Source organism: Polyodon spathula, chromosome 3 (assembly GCF_017654505.1).
Source record: "Polyodon spathula isolate WHYD16114869_AA chromosome 3, ASM1765450v1, whole genome shotgun sequence".
Taxonomy (NCBI): Eukaryota; Metazoa; Chordata; class Actinopteri; order Acipenseriformes; family Polyodontidae; genus Polyodon; species Polyodon spathula.
In genome coordinates, this window is record NC_054536.1 from 47839961 (window position 1) to 47862571 (window position 22611).

The window sequence follows — 22611 nt, forward strand, 5'->3', positions numbered from 1 at the left end:
CACCCCCCACCCCCCCCCCAGAATCCATGACTGCAAGGAATAGTCTTTATAATAATTCAAACAGTACAACTATCCTTACACACGTTGAAAAATATAATGGTAGTAGTCTCTGTGTATAGGAACACCTCCTAAGAGAACACTTTGCCTAAGGGAACACCCTTGTGGTGAAACAGATTTTTCCCATTGTAAATGCTCTGGCTAAAGGAACAGGAATTTCGCTTAAAGGAACACCTTCTTGACACCGAAAGCAATTCATTCACAACGGATACAGTCCTGTTTTGTAAAAAAAGCGACCTGTCTTCAGAGACACTGATAGGCTTATTAAACCTTTCCAGAACTGTCATTATATAATTGTTTTCCATTTTGATTTGCACAAGTGCACCTAATCGATACAAAATGGCATGAGAACAAATGGCAAAATGCACCGCTGTTTCTTTTGCTACAGAAAGTTGGAAATTGTTTGAGTTCTTGAAAAAAAAAAAAAAAAAAAAACCTGAATCAGACGCAAGTCATCAAGCAATTTGGTGTTTCCCGTTTTTCACGAGTTGCTTCACCGTTCTGTTAAATAATGTGCATGTCTTGTAAATATTGCTGCTGCATTTTGTAACGTGTGTAGTGGTGCTGCGTTAATTTAGTTTGACAGTTAGTTTATAAACATTAAGTTAACCCTAACGTTAAATGCCCATTATTATTTCCTCTGCCATTGTGATAGCCCAAAATACACACGCCAGCTAATCTCATAGTACATAGCGATCTAAGCTTTTTGAACATGTTTGGCTTTTGATATTTATTTTCAATCCATTCCAGTCCATGAAAAAAGAAACATAGTGTGTTTTTATATTTTTTATTTATCCTTAAAGATGTTTTACATAGTATCTTATTACACAAATCAGGAAGTGTAATGTTGCTTATATTATGTACCTCTTATTATAAGACTGAACAAGTTACAATAACAATGCCTTAGAAGAGCATCTATATGTGAAAATCTATATGCTATGCTTTCTATGCTAGTTACCTCAACCTAAGGTGCTTATTTGTGATCATAGGAAGCGGAGGTGTACTCAAATATGGTATTCAAATGTCTTGATAATTCAAGCCCACCATGATTATCACAAGTGTTGCAAAATATACACTAAACTGGACATATAACAGAGCCCCTATAGAGGTGTAATTAGGGTTACCTTGTTCCGATTTTGGCATGGTATTGCTCAAAGTACTTAGGACTGTGTTGTGCAATAAACACATTCACAGGCCTTGGTTGGGCCGGAACATAATTTTTCAACAGCAAGTCAGTTTAAATTATTGTTGTTATTATTATTATTATTTTTTTTGAAAGCTTCCATTTTAAAAGTGGGACATTATGAAAAAAAAAACACCTTGTAAATAAAAATGTAGGTATTTTCATCCCTATTAATAAAGATACAGGTTTGTTGGATGCTGCATTTCTTGAAAAACCTTACTGCAGGATACAATTAGGGTTTACAAAATGAACAGCACCGGTTGAGTACAACACCACAATATGCACAATAATAACAGGCAAGGCTCAGAGGTTCAGAAAAGAGGTACAGTCTGTTTTATGTTGGTTTGTCCTTTTGTAAGGCTGAGATCTGTATAGTTGCAGGAGCCCGCCCACTCCACTCTGAGAGATATCCATCCTTGAAGATTAGGTTCTGAGCAGGGAATGGAACCCCAGCATCAGAGGATGAAGGGCACTGATTCAGTAAACTGGCTGCACTGCAGTCAGAGCCAGTATCCAGAGATGTTTCACATTCCTGAAAAATCAGAACACACTAATTAGCATGGTTACCAGGTTTTTCATGATTATCTATGCTTTTAACTGTATAAACTTATCTATAAACACAATATTTCATTATATGATGTATACTTATGTAAGCTGATAACACCGTGTAACAATTTTTTTTTTTTTTTTTTTTTTTGTTCATGGGTAGTAAGTGTTATTTCCTAATTGCTTATGCCTCAAAAGTATAGAAAATGGCTATTATTCCCCACAGACTTTGCTTTTGTGACCAGGACAGTGATATTTCAAAATATCACTATTTCCAATGGGAAAATGGGCGAATCCAAATTAACATGTATTTATACTAAAGTAATACAAAAATGACTACAAAAGATTTAGAAGAGAGTAGTTTTTCGAGATTTACTGTATTTACTTTTGTAGTCATGATTTGGATTCATATGTTGTTTTTTACTGACTTTATGTGAACGGAAAAACACACATTTGCCCGTTTTCCCATTGGAAATAGTGATATTTTGAAATATCACTGTCCTGGTCACAAAAGCAAAGTTTGTGGGGAATAATAGCCATTTTCTATACTTTTGAGGCATAAGCAATTGGGAAATAACACTTACTACCCAGGAACAAACATTGTGTTACATAGTGTAATCATAAGGGAATTGCATTCAAAAATGTAATTTTTAAATGAAAATGTAAATCTTGTCAATTTCAATGAAATGGTCAGCCAAAGCAATGGGATTTCAGTCTAAAGCCCAAATCAGTTAAAAGTCTGAAATGGGTATAACACGATGTTAGAACACTGGCTTAAATATAAAAGTGTCTTTGTTAGATGTTCTCTGAGTTAACTAGCATGTTACCTAATTAACCTTCTGTCACCAATTATTGTTAACAGGCGAGGAGGGTCCATGATTACTATAAATATAGGTAGCAAGGCACAAGTTTGTCATTCCTGAATGTAAGGGAGCAGAAAATGGCAAAATACACTCAGTTAAGCAAAGAAAAAAGACTAATTACTTTAAGAAATGAAGGTCAATCTTTAAGACAAATTGCAAGAAGTGTCTGTAACTTTTGTGGCCAAGACCATCAAACGATTTGAAGAAACTGGCACTCATGAGGACCAAACAAGGTCAGACAGGCCAAGGGTGACCTCAGAATCAGAGAACAAGTTCATTCGAGTCACAGGTTTACGAAACCGGCGATAAACTGCCCCTGAAATACAAGCTCAGCTAAATGCTATTAGAAGTACAGATGTTTCAACATCAACTGTTCAGAGAAGATTGCATGAAGCTGGCCTAACTAGAAGAATTGCTGCAAAGAAACCATTGTTAAGAGTGCAGAATAAGAGGAAGAGACTTGCCTCGGCCAAAAAACACAGAAACTGGACATTTTGAGGAGTGGAAGTCGGTCTTATGGACCGAGGAGTCAAAATTTGAAATATTTGAGTCCAACTGGTGAGTATTTGTAAGACGCCGAGAGGGCATGAGTTCTGCATGTGTGGTTCCCACTGTCAAGCATGGAGGAGGCAGTGTCATGGTCTGGGGTTGCTTTGCTGGTGACAGAGTTGGTGATCTTTACCAAGTCCATGGCAAGCTCAACCAGCATGGCTATCATAGCATACTTCAGAGGCATGCCATTCCATCAGGATTAGTTGGGCAGTCCTTCATTCTTCAGCAAGATAATGACCCGAAACACACCTCAAAGTTGTGCAAGAACTATCTGACGAAGAAGGAAAGTGAAGGACAACTCAATCTAATAACCTGGCCTGCCTTGTCACCAGACCTCAATCCCATAGAACTTGTATGGGACGAACTGGACAGAAGAGTCAAAGCAAAGCTACCCACAAGTGCCCTACATCTCTGGGAATTGCTGCAGAAGAGCTGGGAAGACATGCCGGGTGATTTCCTGCTGAAACTTGTTAACCGAATGCCTTCATGTTATTAAGGCAAAGGGTGGCTATTTTGAGGAATCCAAGATTTAGAGACAATTTTCAATTTTCTTGAACATTGCTTTGATACTCCTTATGTTTTGTATATTGTAACATGTGTTTTCATTTTCAAGTATTTACAGAAATGTATACGACGTAAAACATTGTCAATTATGAAAAAAAAAACCTAGTTTCCATCAAGTGTACTCAAACTTTTGACTGGTACTGTGTGTATGTATGTATGTATGTGTATGTATATATAATGCTATTTAAACTTTGTTTTTCCAAACAGTCAGGTTTTTTTTTTAGGAATTGTTAGGCTACATAAAACTAGTGATGGCTACACAAAATTGTGTAACTGTCATATTTGATACCTCACCGTTTAAACCAATTTTATATGTATTTGGCATGTTTATATATTTATTCATGTATTGATTGTAAAACCAAAAGGTTAATTGTCTATTTCATTTAATAAATGCGCTGTAAAAGTACGTGCTATGGGGTAAAAATATGACAATTAATAATGAATAGAGCCCGATGTACATGTTTTATTGATGCTGCAATGAATTTATATAGTAACAAACAAAAGCAAAAAATACACAGCCAAAATATTTGTTCTGTAGATCCCATTCAACAGAGGGGAGAGGAGAAAGATCAACACCTCTGTCATACCAACATCCCTAGAAGAGAATAACAAAGGGAGAATGAGGACAGGTCAACAACAGGACAGTGATGTCAGACCAGCACAGAGTTCTCCTGCCCAAAGTCTAGCAGTACTACAAGGCGCTTATGACAGCTCCTCGATCCTGGCGCAGACGCCGCATCATTGAGGAGAACTCTGATGCACTTCAGCCATTCCTTCGGCTGCAACATATACAGTGCCTTGCAAAAGTATTCAGACCCCTGACCAATTCTCTCATATTACTGAATTACAAATGGTACATTGAAATTTCGTGCTGTTTGATATTTTATTTTAAAACACTTAAACTCAATTATTGTAAGGTGCCATTGGTTTTATGTTGGGAAATATTTTTAAGAAAAATAAAAAACTGAAATATCTTGCCTGCATAAGTATTCAACCCCTGTGCTGTGGAAGCTCCCAGTTTGCACAGATGAAAGAAATTGCCCTAACGAGGACACAGTTACCTTACCATTGGCCTCCACCTGTGAACCATTAAAGTTGCTGTCACATTTTCTGGATAAAAACCCCACTGTTGAAGGATCATTGGTAAGGCTGTGAATCTGAAGGAAAATGAAGACCAAAGAGCATTCTACAGAAGTTAGAGATAAAGTAATACTAATGCATAGATTAGGGAAAGAGTACAAAATAATATCCAAGCGTTTGGATATCCCAGTGAGCACAGTTGGATCAATAATCAGGAAGTGGAAGCTGCACCACACCACCCAGGCACTGCTAAGAAAAGGCCGTCCATCAAAACTCAGCGCTCAAACAAGAAGGAGACTTGTGAGAAAAGCCACAGAGAGGCCAACAATCACTTTGAAGGAGCTACAGAGTTCAGTGGCTGGGAGTAGAGTAATGGTGCACCAGTCAACCATATCAATAGCTCTGCATAACACTGGCCTGTACGGGAGGGTGGCAAGAAAGAAGCAGTTACTCAAAAAGTACCATCTGAAAGCACGTCTGGAGTTTGCCAGAAAGCATGAGAGTGACCCAGCTGCGATGTGGGAAAAGGTTTTGTGGTCAGATGAGACCAAGTTAGAGCTTTTTGGCCAAAACTCAAAGCGCTATGTGTGGCGCAAACCTAACACTGCCCACGCCTCAAGACATACCATCCCTACAGTGAAGTATGGTGGTGGCAGCACCATGCTGTGGGGATGCTTCTCATCAGCAGAGACTGGGCATCTTGTTACAATTGAAGGAAGAATGGATGGAGCAAAATATAGGAATGATCCCAAGCATAAGGCCAAAGTAACATTGGAGTGGCTCAAGAACAAAAAGGTGAATGTCCTACAGTGGCCCAGTCAAAGTCCTGATCTCAATCCCATTGAGAATCTGTGGCACTATTTAAAAATTGCGGTCCACAAGCATCGTCCAACCAACCGATCAGTATCCAGCATTTTTTTTTATTGTCTTATGCAAGGAAGTCTTTTATATAAATATGGAGCACCTGTACTGTAGGGGTCCCCACTATTAGCGATATCTAATTATATCGACTGAATTAACATTATTAAATACAACTAGACAAAAAGCAATTAAATAATTAGATAATTGTCTTGATTGTAAAATAAAAAATTAACTTCTGTTTAATGTGGAATGCTCTTGCTTGTATAAGTATTCAACCCCTGTGCTGTATGAAGTGATTCTGCTAATAGTAGGGACCCCTAAACTACACTGCAGACAGTAATAAATACCTTATATGCCATTCCCATCAATTGATGGTTTTAGAGGTGTGACTTTTACAGATGTGTCCTCAAATAAAAATTAGAAAACAAACATACTGGAAAGCCTACAAAAAAATACATATAAAAATGGGCTCCCTGATCTGTCTTGCAAACAGTGTCTTAAGCCACATATACATTGCCCTGCACACCTCACTAAAGTTGCAGTAACTTCATGTACTGCACAGCTTACAGCAGACTGGCTCATACCTGCAGTAGTACCTACAGTCCTCTCAAAGGAACCAGTGGCAAAAAAAGTTATTGCATCCGTGACCTTAACTCAACAGGCAATGCGTTATATCTTCCTGTATCTCTTTCCAGATCTGCCTGCAGTCTGGCAGATATCAACTGTAATTTGCATATTCCATTATCTCTAAAAACAAACAAATGTATGTATATTTGATTTATAAAATATAAATATAGCTATGTATATATACTTACGTTTTGTCTTTACATTCTTCTTCTGTTGTTTCTCCATGTTTCACTTCCTTCTACCCCCAGCGCCCATGATCGCGCTCCAAATAAGCCTGCCTGAGATGTCACTTTCAAAATGCAAATGCAGCACCCAGTGCCGGCTTTGCACCGGATCAAAACCACTTCACAACTAAATGTTAATGACACCACGCCTCAAAAAAGCTATGCCGACCACTGGCGCTAGCAATACCCCTAAAAGACAGTGCAAAGCTTGGCTCCAAAATTGCATTCCCGTGCAAAAAAGTTTGCGCTGACTTTGAGCTCTTTTGTGACATCATGAAAATTGGGCCCTTGATCCACTACTGTATCTTTGACTAGACAGGCTTGAACTGCATATGTGCCCATCTTATGTTACCTGCCAAGTAACTGACTGGTGCAGGCTGCTGTTGTAGTCACGGTGGTCATGTCATCCATGTATGCTATAAAGCGGTGGCAGCCGTGATGTGTCAGAATTTCTGTAGTTTGTTTGTAGGCACCAAACCACTATGGAATTAAAATGTCTTAGGCCAGCCCCATTGTGGCAGATCTGAATTAATGGTACCATGCTTTCTGTCAATTTCTATTATATTAATATTAAAGGTTGCCTATAAGCTCTGTGTCAGGGAAGCAGGGTGCTACCACTCTATAGTGAATGAGCACATCTTCAATAACTTTCCTCAGCCACACCCTTGGCACTTCTTCATAGCAGAAAAGAAGAAATATGTATTTCAACCAAATGAGTAAACCAGAAAAAACTCCCCTTACCTGGAATGACTGGATGAAGCTCAGAACCTTCAAAGACAGTTTTCTGCTGGAATGTAAAAGTTTCTCTAGGCTGTAATGGCAAAGAAAAAAACAAAAACACAAAAAACTACTTATGAACCAACAATAATTATAGTCTACAAGCCAAACCAAAGAAAGAATGATTCCGTGGTGGCAATCAACAGCAGTACACAATGAAGTTACCTTAGGCACTATATACCTTTCATTCTGTATAAGCATCTACCTCACCAGCACCTTCCATATGCATTTTGGAGATAGTCATGAACAATAAGAGTTAGGCTGCTCTCAGAAAGCTGGAGTCAAATGATGGCTGCTCCACTTCAAATCTTTAACAAATGTTAAGGGAGGCCATGTAGTTACACTTCAAATGAAGAAACTGCCACCTTGTTGAGAGACTGATAATAACTTGTCTCTAAAAACATTTATATAAGGCTTTACAATCACTAAGGCTTCAATTGTTTGGGGTTTCGTAAACATTACGCATTATATAATAGGCTGTCAGACCTGATCTGAACAGTTTTGTGAGAAAAGGAAGTCAGTGGAAAACTGCTAGTCATACAGCTTTTAATTGTTATATTCAAAAGATATTCTGACTGGTTATCAGCAGCATGCAATACAAGATGACTTCGCAACTCATGCAGGATAGATGTGTAAAGATCACCACATCTGGTTGTCTGGGAGAGGTGGGGCAGAGAAGTATTAAAATTTTTGTCCATAGACCATTAAATGGGACTGGAGAGAATCATTATATAAACCTTTTAAGACTCAATTTCCATAATGAAACTACTTAATTGTTGAAACTGAAAACAGTCTGAGAAGTGACAATGTGGTTTACAACAAGAATCAAATATTCTGAAATGTTGAGAAACACATTAAGGCCTTCCATTAAGACCATCACAAAGCTGGTATTTGGAAAGACCCTTGGGCATACAACATGCAAAATGGTTGAACCATGGTTGCTTATCCACAGAAATGTGTGATGACATAAGGATTTGAAAATGAGTCAAATAAAACAAGGCAATTTCACTTTTTTTCAAATCTTAAACAGTCATTTAAGGGTCCATTTTTGGAATATATGAACACTCAACAGATCTTTTCAGGGCCTGTTAGGTTAATAATGACAAAAACCTACCTTTCCTTGCCACAAAGTCCATGGGAGGTAATCTTCTGACAGACTTTCATATTAAGTTCAGTTTGAAAGAGTGGAATTCCAAAGCATAATTCCAAAGGAACCCATTCCTCTTCTATTGTTGCTGCAAATTAGAAAAAAAGGTCTAAATGTAATTTTAATTTTTTTTATTTTTTTTTTAAATTAAAATAATGTAACCAAGAAAATAATCAATTTATATGGTTCATTTCTTTTAAAATGATGTTACCTTATATATGGAGAGATCCCTGAAATAGAAATGTAACCATTACCAAAAACGTATTTAAAAGACCTGAATCCCAAATACTGTACACCAAAGCTGCTCACCGAGCCAGTGACGCAATCATGACTCCAACCTCGAGGTATCAAAAGGACTGCGCTCACAGATCTCTGCATCATTTGTCCTTCAATCCTGCTGCAATCATGGACGCAGTGTCCTTGAAGGTTTGGTTACATTTCTATTTCACTGAACGTTTCAAGTACAAAATGTAAGCATCACTTAATGGGTCAATACACTGTAGGACAGATTCCCTGAATATAATACATGAACATGTATTAATGATATAACTGGACCAATTAATGAAACTGCTGTGTCTTAGGAAAAAGAGCAAACTGCTGTGTCAAGAAAAAGGGCCCCTTGGTTCCTGGCAGGCATACTAAACTGAAGATGACCAGGGCTAGGAGGGGGGCATCTGAACTGGGTGAGGCTGAAAGGACAATGAAGAGACTGCAAAACTGCAAATACAGGCTGTTCGGTGCAACGAAGACAAAGTATAGATGTCAACCAGTCCCAACTGCAACAAACTTGTGACCTGCTTAGATGTCGCGAACAAGAGGTTCGAACACTCAACAGCTTTTCCGTCACAGGGAAGACTCGGTGGTTACTAGAGTTGAGGCATCTGAAAAGAGCACTTTTCTGACCATTTTTGAACTTCGAACGTGGCTTTACATCAGCAGAGTAAAAAAACCGAAAACACTCAAAGGCAAAACCGAACATTTTGCACTTCCACAGTACTTGTGAACAAGGTGCTGTCACTCTGTTAAGCAAAGCTGTGACTCCGGGACTCTGCTTAAAAACGGAATCAAGACGGAATTCTGCCTTGAATTGACCCAAGATGAGGAAGCAAGCTGCAAGCGAGTCAACTGCTACAAGCAACGAGACGGAGGCCCTGGGAGAAGAATGCCGTAAAACTTACAGCGACTTATCAGACAAACCAGTCTGGGTCTGCTGTACACCTAAAAAAAAAAGTGTCTCCAAAAGAAATTGCCCTGCTACCTAAAGATTCAACGAAAAGGGAAAAGTGCACAGGCGCTGTTGTGGATCCTATACCGGCGACAAACCTAGACTTTGGCAGCTATCTGTGATTCTATTGAAGAACTGTTGATTCTATCAAGAATTGAAAGCTTTGTTGCAGAGTTTGATCCAAAAGTGAGATTGAAGACTTCGTTACTGAGAGGAGAGTTTGTACTGGACAATTCAACAGACTCAGTTTCCAAACCAGCGGACCAAAAGTCTAAGCTTCAAGGAACCGTTGAGTATAATTCCAGTTGCATTTTCCTTTCATGGAACTAAATTAATTAATTGTAACACATTCACTTAGAATTGAACTGTTAATTATTTAGTTTGCACACGTTGTGTGCGAAATAACTTTTAGTGAAACTTGATGAAGTATAAGTAATCGACCTCATATTGCTAAATGAAGAATTTCTTTAAAAGTAAGCTTGCCATATACTTAATCTATATAACACTAATAAGCTTAATGTGATGTATTCTTAAGATTGTCTGCATTATCTCAGATGTACTCTGTGCATTGGATGTGGGCGTGTGTGTGTGAGCGAGGGACTAGCTGCTGATGATTAGGAGAAAAGCGGTGTCATATTTCAACTGCCTTCTAGTCAAGCATGAATATAGTGAGAGCTCTGGAATTGTGTTTTGTGCACCTGGCACTGCTTGTTAGGGCAGGCAAGGTTGCAGCTCATACCTCTTTATCAGAGGTATGAGCTCTGCCGACAGGCGGGAATCCCAGCTTCTGTTTGCCCACCTCCTCAGAGGCGGCGATGAACATTATGTCCTCCTGTGGCCAGACTGCGCTTGCAGCCCCACGGGGCCCCAGAGGGGCAGGTGGCACCGAACATTCCCACAGTAATTCAGAAAGAACAGTCCTAGTAATGGATTGATCTGAGAACTTTGTTATTGGCTCTAAAGGATCCAAGTGTTTTTACCTATTCCATACATGCACCACTCTCTGTTTATCTCTACTTAATTGCCAAGTATGTCCTCTGGTCCTGGTTTCTGTACTTCGCTTGAAATAATTGTTTACATTAACTCTGTCAACTCCTTTTAAGATTTTAAATCATATCCCCCCCGATTCTTCTTCGTTCCAGGCTAAATAGATTTTGTTCTTTCAGTCTTTCTTCATATCTCAGTCCTTAACCCTTTGCAGTCCTATGTCGGACCAGGTCCTATATTACAATTTTCCCTTTCCAGTCTGATCTCGGACCCTGCCCGACATCATCAATAAGACGTAAAGCACAGGTCTCTAGTCATTTTTTCTCCAGAAAAAGCCGACAAAACTTTTCAATGGCTGAGTGAGACCGATACGAGCCGAATGAAACTGAAAAAAGGGGCGTATCTCCTAGCCCCATGCGTTACAGAGATAAAACGGACATAATGGAAGTCATTGCTTCTGCATCCAGCGCGCAAAGAAAATCGCAGATATTTGCAGAGCTTTTAGAGATGTTATAGTAATAAAATAATGACTTGGATCACATTATTCAGGAGTTTGGTGATAAAACCAGTGATCAGGAGAGGATTTAGCAGTATGCACGTCTATAAAGAGGTATGTGAAAAATACAGCAAACAAGGGGTGGGACTTGGCTGTAGATACAGTACAAAGTGTTTTTTTGCAATTTAATGCCTTTTGCACCTATTTTACTTTGGAAAAAAAAAAAAAATTAAAACAGCATGTGTAAAATAAACTGCGCATGTGAAAACAAATTGGACCCGACGTGCTTGATGAGCGCTGAATAAATGGACTGCAAACGGTTAAAGCCCTAGGATTAGTCTGCTTGCTCTTTCGGTGCCTGCGGTGCTGTAATGACCAGAATTGGGCATAGTATGATCTCATAACCTCCTTGGTTATGTACTCTACACTTTTGGCTAAATACTAAGTATTTTGTTTGCCTTTTTGACTGCTTCCCAGAACTGTGTGGGAACTGACAGTGATTGATCAATTACACAATCAAGGTCCTTCTCTTGGTGGGCCTATACATTTGATGGCAATGAATTTCATTTTCCACGCTTCTGCCTATTTCTGTATGTGGTTGAAATCTTTTTGGATTTTCTGGGTGGCTGTAACCTTGTCTGCAAATTTGACAACTTTTCTAATTACCCCCCCGATATAAGTAGTGTAGATAAGAAACATGAGTGGTCCAAAGACAGAGCACATCACTCAGTACACTGCAGCAGTCGAGATTTCCCCTCTTATAAGTGTTCTCTCCTTCCTATGTTTTAACCAGTTTTGTATCCACTTGCATGTACAACCTTGTATTCCCAAGGATTGCAGATTGATGATTAGCCTTTCATGTGGCACTTAGTCAAAGGCTTTTTGGAAGTCTGTGTATGCTATCATAGCCTCGTTTAGTGTTCATTGCTCAAGTCAGGTTTGTCAAGCAGGAGTGCCCTTTTCTGAATCTTTTTTGCTGTCTCCTATGATAGTCGCTGTATAAATACTCCTCTAGTTTCTGCCTCATCTCCCTTTTTAAATATGATTATTGCATCTGTAACGCACCAGTCAGCTGGGATATTCCCTGTCTTCATTGATTTGTGAAATTTTTTTTCCAATGTGTTGGTGATGACCTCCCTGTTTCTTTAAGCACTCTATGCCATCCTGATTTGGGATTTTGTTAGTTTTTGAGATCCTGTGGTGAGAATATCGCAGTGCGATATCCTGTTTTTTCAGACCAGCATTGGACTCATATTAACACCTGTAATTCAGACAAGTGTGAACATAGTTCAGGACTCACTTAGAACACGTGCCAAACTATGTCAGAGCAGGGTCCTAGAACTGAGTTATCTCTGATGTCCAAAGATAGAGTCGGAGTTTGTCGTGAAATCAATATGATCGTTTAGCAAATCAATATAGCAGTTTCGATTCGAAGTGCGTAGAGCAACATCAAAGGCGTAGGAGAAGGATACATAAGAACATAAGAACATAAGAAAGTTTCCAAACGAGAGGAGGCCATTCGGCCCATCTTGCTCGTTTGGTTGTTAGTAGCTTATTGATCCCAAAATCTCATCAAGCAGCTTCTTGAAGGATCCCAGGGTGTCAGCTTCAACAACATTACTGGGGAGTTGATTCCAGACCCTCACAATTCTCTGTGTAAAAAAGTGTCTCCTATTTTCTGTTCTGAATGCCCCTTTTTCTAAACTCCATTTGTGACCCCTGGTCCTTGTTTCTTTTTTCAGGCTGAAAAAGTCCCTTGGGTCGACACTGTCAATACCTTTTAGAATTTTGAATGCTTGAATTAGGTCGCCACGTAGTCTTCTTTGTTCAAGACTGAACAGATTCAATTCTTTTAGCCTGTCTGCATATGACATGCCTTTTAAGCCCAGAATAATTCTGGTCGCTCTTCTTTGCACTCTTTCTAGAGCAGCAATATCTTTTTTATAGCGAGGTGACCAGAACTGAACACAATATTCAAGATGAGGTCTTACAAATGCATTGTACAGTTTTAACATTACTTCCCTTGATTTAAATTCAACACTTTTCACAATGTATCCGAGTATCTTGTTAGCCTTTTTTATAGCTTCCCCACATTGCCTAGATGAAGACATTTCTGAGTCAACAAAAACTCCTAGGTCTTTTTCATAGATTCCTTCTCCAATTTCAGTATCTCCCATATGATATTTATAATGCACATTTTTATTTCCTGCGTGCAGTACCTTACACTTTTCTCTATTAAATGTCATTTGCCATGTGTCTGCCCAGTTCTGAATCTTGTCTAGATCATTTTGAATGACCTTTGCTGCTGCAACAGTGTTTGCCACTCCTCCTACTTTTGTGTCGTCTGCAAATTTAACAAGTTTGCTTACTATACCAGAATCTAAATCATTAATGTAGATTAGGAATAGCAGAGGACCTAATACTGATCCCTGTGGTACACCGCTGGTTACCACACTCCATTCTGAGGTTTTTCCTCTAATCAGTACTTTCTGTTTTCTACATGTTAACCACTCCCTAATCCATGTACATGTGTTTCCTTGAATCCCTACTGCGTTCAGTTTGAGAATTAATCTTTTGTGCGGGACTTTGTCAAAAGCTTTCTGGAAATCTAAATAAACCATGTCATATGCTTTGCAATTATCCATTATCGATGTTGCATCCTCAAAAAAATCAAGCAAGTTAGTTAGGCACGATCTCCCTTTCCTAAAACCATGTTGACTGTCTCCCAGTACCCTGTTACCATATAGGTAATTTTCCATTTTGGCTCTTATTATAGTTTCCATAAGTTTGCATATAATAGAAGTCAGACTTACTGGTCTGTAGTTACCTGGTTCAGTTTTGTTTCCCTTTTTGTGGATCGGTATTACGTTTGCAATTTTCCAGTCTGTCGGTACCACCCCTGTGTCAAGAGACTGCTGCATGATCTTGGTTAGCGGTTTGTAAATTACTTCTTTCATTTCTTTGAGTACTACTGGGAGGATCTCATCCGGCCCAGGGGATTTGTTTATTTTAAGAGCTCCTAGTCCCTTTAACACTTCTGCCTCAGTTATGCTAAAGTTATTTAAAACTGGATAGGAACTGGATGACATGTGGGGCATGTTGTCAGTATCTTCCTTTGTAAAAACTTGTGAAAAGTAATCATTTAATATATTTGCTATTTTTTTTTTTCTTCATCTACGATTTTGCCATTTGTATCTCTTAAACATTTAATCTCCTCTTTGAATGTTCTCTTGCTGTTGTAATATTGGAAAAACATTTTGGAATTGGTTTTAGCTCCCTTAGCAATGTTCATTTCTATTTCTCTCTTGGCCTTTCTAACTTCCTTTTTGACTTGCATTTGCAGTTCTGTGTACTCTTTCTGTGTACTTTCTTTTTGGTCCTTTTTTAATGCTCTGTAAAGTGCCTTTTTTCGCTGAATATTTTTTTTAATTGATCTATTAAACCATTTTGGCAATTTAGTTTTACATTTAGATTTGTCTACTTTAGGGATATAATTGTTTTGCGCCTCTAGTACTACGTTTTTGAAGAACAACCATCCTTCTTCTGTGGGTGTTTTCTCTATTTTACTCCAATCTACTTCTGTTAGTCTCTGTTTCATGCCTTCATATTTTGCTTTTCTAAAATTGTAAACCTTAGCTTTAGTCTTTACTTTTGAGGATTTAAAAAACACTTCAAATGAGACCATGTTGTGGTCTGAGTTTGCCAGTGGTTCTCTGACCTCTGTTTTAGTTATTCTATCTTCGTTATTTGAAAAGACTAAATCAAGGCATGCCTCCCCTCTAGTGGGTGCCTTCACAAATTGTGTTAGGAAGCAGTCATTTGTCATTTCCACCATTTCTATTTCATCCTTCGCGCTACCCACCGGGTTTTCCCATTTTATTTGGGGGAAGTTGAAATCCCCCATTAGTATGGCTTCTCCTTTGCTACACGCATTTCTAATGTCATTGTATAACAGATTATTTTGCTCACCGTCTGAATCTGGCGGTCTATAGCATGCTCCTATTATTATGCCTTTTGAATTTTTGTCTGTTATTCTGACCCATATTGATTCGGTTTTATTTTCTTTGTCCAGGTTTAACACCTGGGCTTCAAGACTGTTTCTTATGTATAGCGCCTACCCCTCCTCCTCTTCTGTCCTGCCTGTCTTTCCTATACAGTGTATACCCACAAATATTATATTCGTCCCCATCACTCTCAGACAACCAAGTTTCTGTAACACCTATCACATCATAGTTACCTGTTAGTGCAGTAGCTTCAAGTTCTAGAATTTTGTTTCTGATACTTCTAGCATTTAGATAAATACATTTAATGGTTGTCTTACCTGAGTTGTTGTTCTTGTTTTGATGCGGTCTCCCTTCTGTTTTTTTGTTGATTTCTCCCCCCTTCCTTTCTAGTTTAAATGCTTCCGAACCTGCTCGAGGATCTTTTCTCCAAGTAGACTAGTTCCCTTGTTATTTAAATGCAGTCCATCCCGTCTATACAGATAGTCCTCGTTGTAGAATGTGGTCCAATGATCAAGATAGGTGAAGCCTTCCCGTGTGCACCACGTCTTCAACCATTGGTTTTGATTTATTATTTCCAGCTGTCCATATGGTCCTTTGCAAGGTGCGGGTAGTATACCAGAAAATACCACAGTTTTGGTTTTTTCTTTTAATTTCCTTCCTAGCTCTCTGAATTTGTTTTGCAGGGATTTTGGTCTGTCTCTTCCAATGTTGTTTGTACCGATGTGGACGACTACTACCGGGTCGTCTCCTGTTCGTTCTAGGAGCCTGTCCACGTTTTCAGTGATGTGCTTGACCGAGGCTCCCGGAAGGCAGCACACTGTTGTAGTAAGGGGGTCCAAACTGCGAACTGAACTTGCTGTGTTTCTCAATATGGAGTCCCCAACAATCATGACCTCCCTTCTTTTTGCTGTCTGGTCACCACTGTCAATAGGGTCCTGGATGTTGTTCCTTTCATTCTCTTGTTGTTGGTTCTGCTCATCACAATTCTGAAGTGACTCAAATCTGTTGGTTGTTTTGATTTCTGGTGGTTGTGTTTGACGAAGTTTCTTTTTTTCCCTGCTTCTGCCTACCTGAACCCAGCTGTTCTGACCTTCTATCTCCCTGGTGGCTTTCAGTCTGTTAGGGGTGATGCAGACTTCCATGAATTGTGGGTGTGCCAGTTCCTCAAGATCTTGTTGCTGTCTCACTTCTTCCAGCTCCATTTCTAGCATACTTACTAGTTTATGCAAATCCTGGATCGCGCGGCACTTTACGCACACTTGGTTTAGCTCCGCTGGGTTTTCTCGGATTTCCCACATCAAGCAGGTGTCACAGATTACTGGCTTGAAGACCATGTTGAGTTTTTTTTTTTTTTTTTTTTTTTTTTTTGAAGTTTAGTTTCTTCTGCAGCCGTCAACCTGCTTTCCAACTGCTTCGAAACTGCTCTGTACTTTTCCACGCCTGTACTTCTCCCACTCGCTGTCGCTTCCACTCGCTGTCGCTGGGAAGACTGCCTCGTTTAACTGCGTTGTTCTGCTGTGCTGTCGGCTCCTCCCCTCGCCCGTGTCTCAAAACGGCGCTGAATTTGAATCAGCTGCTCCGAGTTTCAGCTTGTTTGTTATCACAAAAACACACGCGGCTGCTGCTGTGTTTCCCCAATGTCCTCTGTTTTCTGATTAAAGCAATTCAAGATGCAATTTCTCCTTTCTGCTTCTAAACTGCTCTGTACTTTTCCACGCCTGTACTTCTCCCACTCGCTGTCGCTGGGAAGACTGCCTTGTTTAACTGCGTTGTTCTGCTGTGCTGTTGGCTCCTCCCCTCGCCCGTGTCTCAAAACGGCGCTGAATTTGAATCAGCTGCTCCGAGTTTCAGCTTGTTTGTTATCAGAAAAACACACGCGGCTGTGTTTCCCCAATGTCCTCTGTTTTCTGATTAAAGCAATTCAAGATGCAATTTCTCCTTTCTGCTTCGAAACTGCTCTGTACTTTTCCACGCTGTACTTCTCCCACTCGCTGTCGCTGGGAAGACTGCCTCGTTTAACAATGAATCCAGCAAGAATCTGAAATGACCTGCACCGTCTTTATTAATGTAAATATTTATTTATACTAACAGTACAGAACTTGTACCCTTCTAACTATAAACCCTTCTTGACTACTCTGCATCAAAGTATTATACAGTCATGTTCATTTTGTATTTGTTAATCAATGCAATAAAAATGGAAAACGAAAACTCAGTGTTGAACTTAATGCACTGAAGTTCAATGATAATAGAAAGCACAACCGTTTATATAGTTCTTATATAGCAACTTCATTCTTTCGTTGACATTAATTTCCCAAAGGCCTCTACTACTGTATGAAGTTTCATCACTCTACCACACTGCACCATAGAGAAACACTGTAATATAAGAACATAAGAACATAAGAAAGTTTACAAACGAGAGGAGGCCATTCGGCCCATCTTGCTCGTTTGGTTGTTAGTAGCTTATTGATCCCAAAATCTCATCAAGCAGCTTCTTGAAGGATCCCAGGGTGTCAGCTTCAACAACATTACTGGGGAGTTGATTCCAGACCCTCACAATTCTCTGTGTAAAAAAGTGTCTCCTATTTTCTGTTCTGAATGCCCCTTTTTCTAAACTCCATTTGTGACCCCTGGTCCTTGTTTCTTTTTTCAGGCTGAAAAAGTCCCTTGCGTCGACACTGTCAATACCTTTTAGAATTTTGAATGCTTGAATTAGGTCGCCACGTAGTCTTCTTTGTTCAAGACTGAACAGATTCAATTCTTTTAGCCTGTCTGCATATGACATGCCTTTTAAGCCCGGAATAATTCTGGTCGCTCTTCTTTGCACTCTTTCTAGAGCAGCAATATCTTTTTTATAGCGAGGTGACCAGAACTGCACACAATATTCAAGATGAGGTCTTACAAGTGCATTGTACAGTTTTAACATTACTTCCCTTGATTTAAATTCAACACTTTTCACAATGTATCCGAGTATCTTGTTAGCCTTTTTTATAGCTTCCCCACATTGCCTAGATGAAGACATTTCTGAGTCAACAAAAACTCCTAGGTCTTTTTCATAGATTCCTTCTCCAATTTCAATATCTCCCATATGATATTTATAATGTACATTTTTATTTCCTGCGTGCAGTACCTTACACTTTTCTCTATTAAATGTAATTTGCCATGTATCTGCCCAGTTCTGAATCTTGTCTAGATCATTTTGAATGACCTTTGCTGCTGCAACAGTGTTTGCCACTCCTCCTACTTTTGTGTCGTCTGCAAATTTAACAAGTTTGCTTACTATACCAGAATCTAAATCATTAATGTAGATTAGGAATAGCAGAGGACCTAATACTGATCCCTGTGGTACACCGCTGGTTACCACACTCCATTCTGAGGTTTTTCCTCTAATCAGTACTTTCTGTTTTCTACATGTTAACCACTCCCTAATCCATGTACATGTGTTTCCTTGAATCCCAACTGCGTTCAGTTTGAGAATTAATCTTTTGTGCGGGACTTTGTCAAAAGCTTTCTGGAAATCTAAATAAACCATGTCATATGCTTTGCAATTATCCATTATCGATGTTGCATCCTCAAAAAAATCAAGCAAGTTAGTTAGGCACGATCTCCCTTTCCTAAAACCATGTTGACTGTCTCCCAGTACCCTGTTACCATATAGGTAATTTTCCATTTTGGCTCTTATTATAGTTTCCATAAGTTTGCATATAATAGAAGTCAGGCTTACTGGTCTGTAGTTACCTGGTTCAGTTTTGTTTCCCTTTTTGTGGATCGGTATTACGTTTGCAATTTTCCAGTCTGTATAAGCAAATGACCATAGCTGAAATTTGATTGGCTTGCGGAGGCCAGGATTTTTTTTTTCTGTAGCGACTTCCTTTGAACGAACTTAATAAACAAGCTTGCCAAGGCTAAGTATACAAAGTTTTGATTCAATCGGCATAAAGCTTTCATAGAAGAAGTTGTTTTGAATATTTCTGACAAATCCAATATGGCCACCAAATGATGTGACCAAAGATAACATTCAAGGCCCTTTATTTCCAATCCATTTTCTAATTTCAATTATTTTGTTATTTATTATTCAGTTGAAATGTTAACACTGCTTACATTTCATTTAGTGAATGCATTTTTGGTTATTTCCTTATCCATGTATTTTAGTTTCTGGCATTTGGAAGTGTTGTTGGGCCTGAGGCCCGCAGGGCTGTTTAGGGCTACACATGTGGCCCTTCCATTCAGCTTCAAAACATATACAAATCAGGGCCGTCTTAAGAATTACACAATTTGCTATTGAAGGTGTTTATAATGCATCGTCACTTAAACCAAGAGCCAACCGTGCTTGGGTTTTTAGATGTTTGGACAGAAATATGATCCCATTTATTTTGGCAAATAAAATGTTAAAATAATTTTGCCCACAAATAAGCAATTTGGACAGTTTTTTTTTTAATTTTAATTTTAAATACACACTTTTATTGTGATTATGAAAAATGGAAATAGAGTATTTCAACAGAACTTAAATAACAAAATAACAACGTGTTTCCAATTGTAGCATTATAATATAGATCACAACAGAATTTTTTATTTTTTTCAATAGCAGCATTTTATATGTATAATTCCAAGGCTCGCAATGGAACTTGAAACAAGCAATGTGATTGATCAAGCAAAGTTCCAGCTGTCCGTATACTGGAGGATACGGACAGTTGGAGCCTTGTCACATATACTAAATCACTGCGCTGCCTCACAGAATTTAAACTAAGTATTGTGTAGCTATCTTGCTTACATTCACATACAGATGAACAGCTGTAACTATGAAACTGAGTGACCAATTACCTGCAAAAAATCCCAAAGTAGTAAGTAGACAGGCCAATTTGGATGAACAACAATTAAAATGAACCAGAAGATATCAAAACCGAAAAAAATTATTTAAAAATCACTGTTTTATATTCACTCACTCCGACTTTGTCACTTAATAATGTATTTTTAGCGTTTTGTAAATGGTGACACATATCTTGAACTCATTAATGAAATCCGAGATGTCGTTTAATTTATTTTTATTCCTTACGTCTGTTCTGCTCAGTGTGTCTGCACTGACAGGAAGAAAAAAAATAACTCTGTGCCATCTCAACCCCCCCACCCCGTGTATTTTTTCAATGGCAATGTGCACACTAGCAAAATAATTATTTACTTTCTTTTACACGTTTTAATTTTATTAATTTACTCACCTTAACTTAGTGTGTAATTCAAAGTTATACATGGGACTGCTTTATTTGGCATAAGGACATTTAACCTTTAGCGGTTATAATTTTCCCTTTCCAGTCCAAAAAAATCAAAGACATCAAGCACAGGTCTCTAGTTGTTTTTTTCTCTGGAAAAAGCCAAGAAAACCTTTCAACGGCCGAGAGACCTGTAAGAGCCAAATGAAGCCCCCCCCCCCCAAAAAAAAAGGGGGGGGGGGGGGGGGGGGGGCGTATTTGATAGATAGCCCCATGCACCACATGGCTAACACGGACATAAACAAAGGAGATATCTGCTTCTGCATTCAGCTAAATGTATTAAAACTAAATGTAATAATCGATTTTGGAATTTGCTTGTCAAAATATTAAATTTCGTTTGACCAACTGTGACAGAGAGAGAGAAGGAATCTGAGCTGCAAAGGACGCTGTGTAAGGTTGGTGGTATGCTTTCCTATGGACAGACAGAGTGACTCGATGGTAGATGGGAACCGGAAGTTGGCCAATTTGGAGGAAGCACGTAGCTGAGAGTCTGCTAAACAAACCCATTGTGATCAGCTAAACAAACCCATTGTGGTCTATCCAATCACTGCCTGCCCCACAGCTGATCACAGGGTGAAGTTTGGCAGTACAAAGGGGTTACATGTATTTTAATAAGACATTTAAAAAAAGAAAACCAGGAGAATAAGTACATGTTGAACCACTTGAACCAGCTCTGTAATGCAATAATCTCTTCTGTTGCAGAGTTACATTACTTGGTGATTGCAGATTTCAACTCCCATTTTTTTAAATGAATCGATTATACAACAGGCACCAAAATATGAACCCACATGACAAAAAAGAACAGCCAAAGATGAGCACTAGTCTTACGGTTAACTCCAATATATAATTGTGCACCAGGGTTGATAAAACTGGTATTGAAGTTCATTTCATAGCACTTTCAACAGTGGTAGATGGAAACACCACTATTTGTATAATGTAGTAGTATAGTTCACTAAGAAATACAACAGTCCTGCAACAGTCCATCCAAAACATGTACAGTAATAGGGACTCATTATTAAAGTCTAATCTATACACTGATTTATGGAACAGGCAATATGTACTTACCTTCTGAACCACCTACTTCAACAACCAGCTCAAAGGATTCTGTACTGCCATGTACATCAGATCCTGAAGTAAGCTCACCTGAGAAACAGGTATCAAAATGTTTGAATTATTATAATAACTATTAGCAGTAAAATCTTTCAACCTAGTAAGGCAGGTATGTTTAATTTTGTGCAAAAAATAACTAATGATTAAAAATTGCCTGACTAAACAAGTGTCATTTAAACAGTACATTACATTTACTAGTAAGCAATTTTTGAACATATGTACCTCTGATAGGGCACTCTGTAGAAGGCTAGAAGCACACTGTAATTTAAACATTATGCACACAAGAGCTACTGTCTTTATTCAATATTCCCACACTGCAGAATAACCTGTTTCTAGAAAACTAAATCAGAATATCACTGTTCTGAAAACAGTACTTGTATGTGTATATGCTACAGGTCTAGGCTCTCCAAATTACATTTCGGTAGATGAGAAGTTATAGAGCACAGTGGCTGAATGTCTAGCACCACAACTCTTTCACTGAGATGTACTGCAGAAACAACCAAAAGCCCATAATTAGCTAATTCCACACAATGCCCAGTAATATAATTACAGCTGCAGTATAATTTATGATAAAATGATGTAAATATGTACTAACCTTTTCCTTCAGAGGAGTCACTAAGCCTTCTGGTCTGCCTACTGTTGGGGTTCAACATGGTAACATATCCAGAAAAGTAATCCAGGTTCACTTTTTCTCTCAAAGCCTTTAACGCTTTGTGACCACACATGTTTGTGCGGGAGAAATCTAGAAATAACAAGCACAACACATTCGATACGAAGTATGAGAATGTGAATACACAGAATACCTAAGTTAACTGGAGTTAGGAATATAGAATTCATTTGATCCCTCTACTATGTAATAAGGTACTAAAAACAAAGCACACACAGCTCGTTTAGTGATTTATTTCATAACACAAAAAAATGTTCAGTCTATAACAGTACCTTTTTAGAAATCAAAGGCTTTTAAATTTCAATATTTACAAGAAACCAAAACAAAGACTGAAAATCCATAACTTGTAATTGTTTGGTAACAGTTCTAATGTTATTGTG

The 22611-nt window shown here is 38.6% G+C and overlaps 1 protein-coding gene across 2 annotated transcripts in view; it reads right to left on the reverse strand.

Moving 5' to 3' along the window:
* Positions 1–834: 834 nt before the first annotated feature.
* The window catches only part of fam91a1 (family with sequence similarity 91 member A1), a 96088-nt gene continuing 74311 nt past the window's right edge, over positions 835–22611 (reverse strand). For both annotated transcript variants that reach the window (XM_041245340.1, XM_041245339.1), the window contains exons 20-24: positions 22160–22306; positions 21520–21597; positions 8449–8569; positions 7299–7368; positions 835–1772 (exon numbers count right to left, since the gene is read on the reverse strand). In XM_041245340.1, the coding sequence (XP_041101274.1) occupies positions 1575–1772; positions 7299–7368; positions 8449–8569; positions 21520–21597; positions 22160–22306 (614 nt within the window). In that variant the 3' untranslated portion in view covers positions 835–1574. The remainder of the gene's footprint in view (positions 1773–7298; positions 7369–8448; positions 8570–21519; positions 21598–22159; positions 22307–22611) is intronic.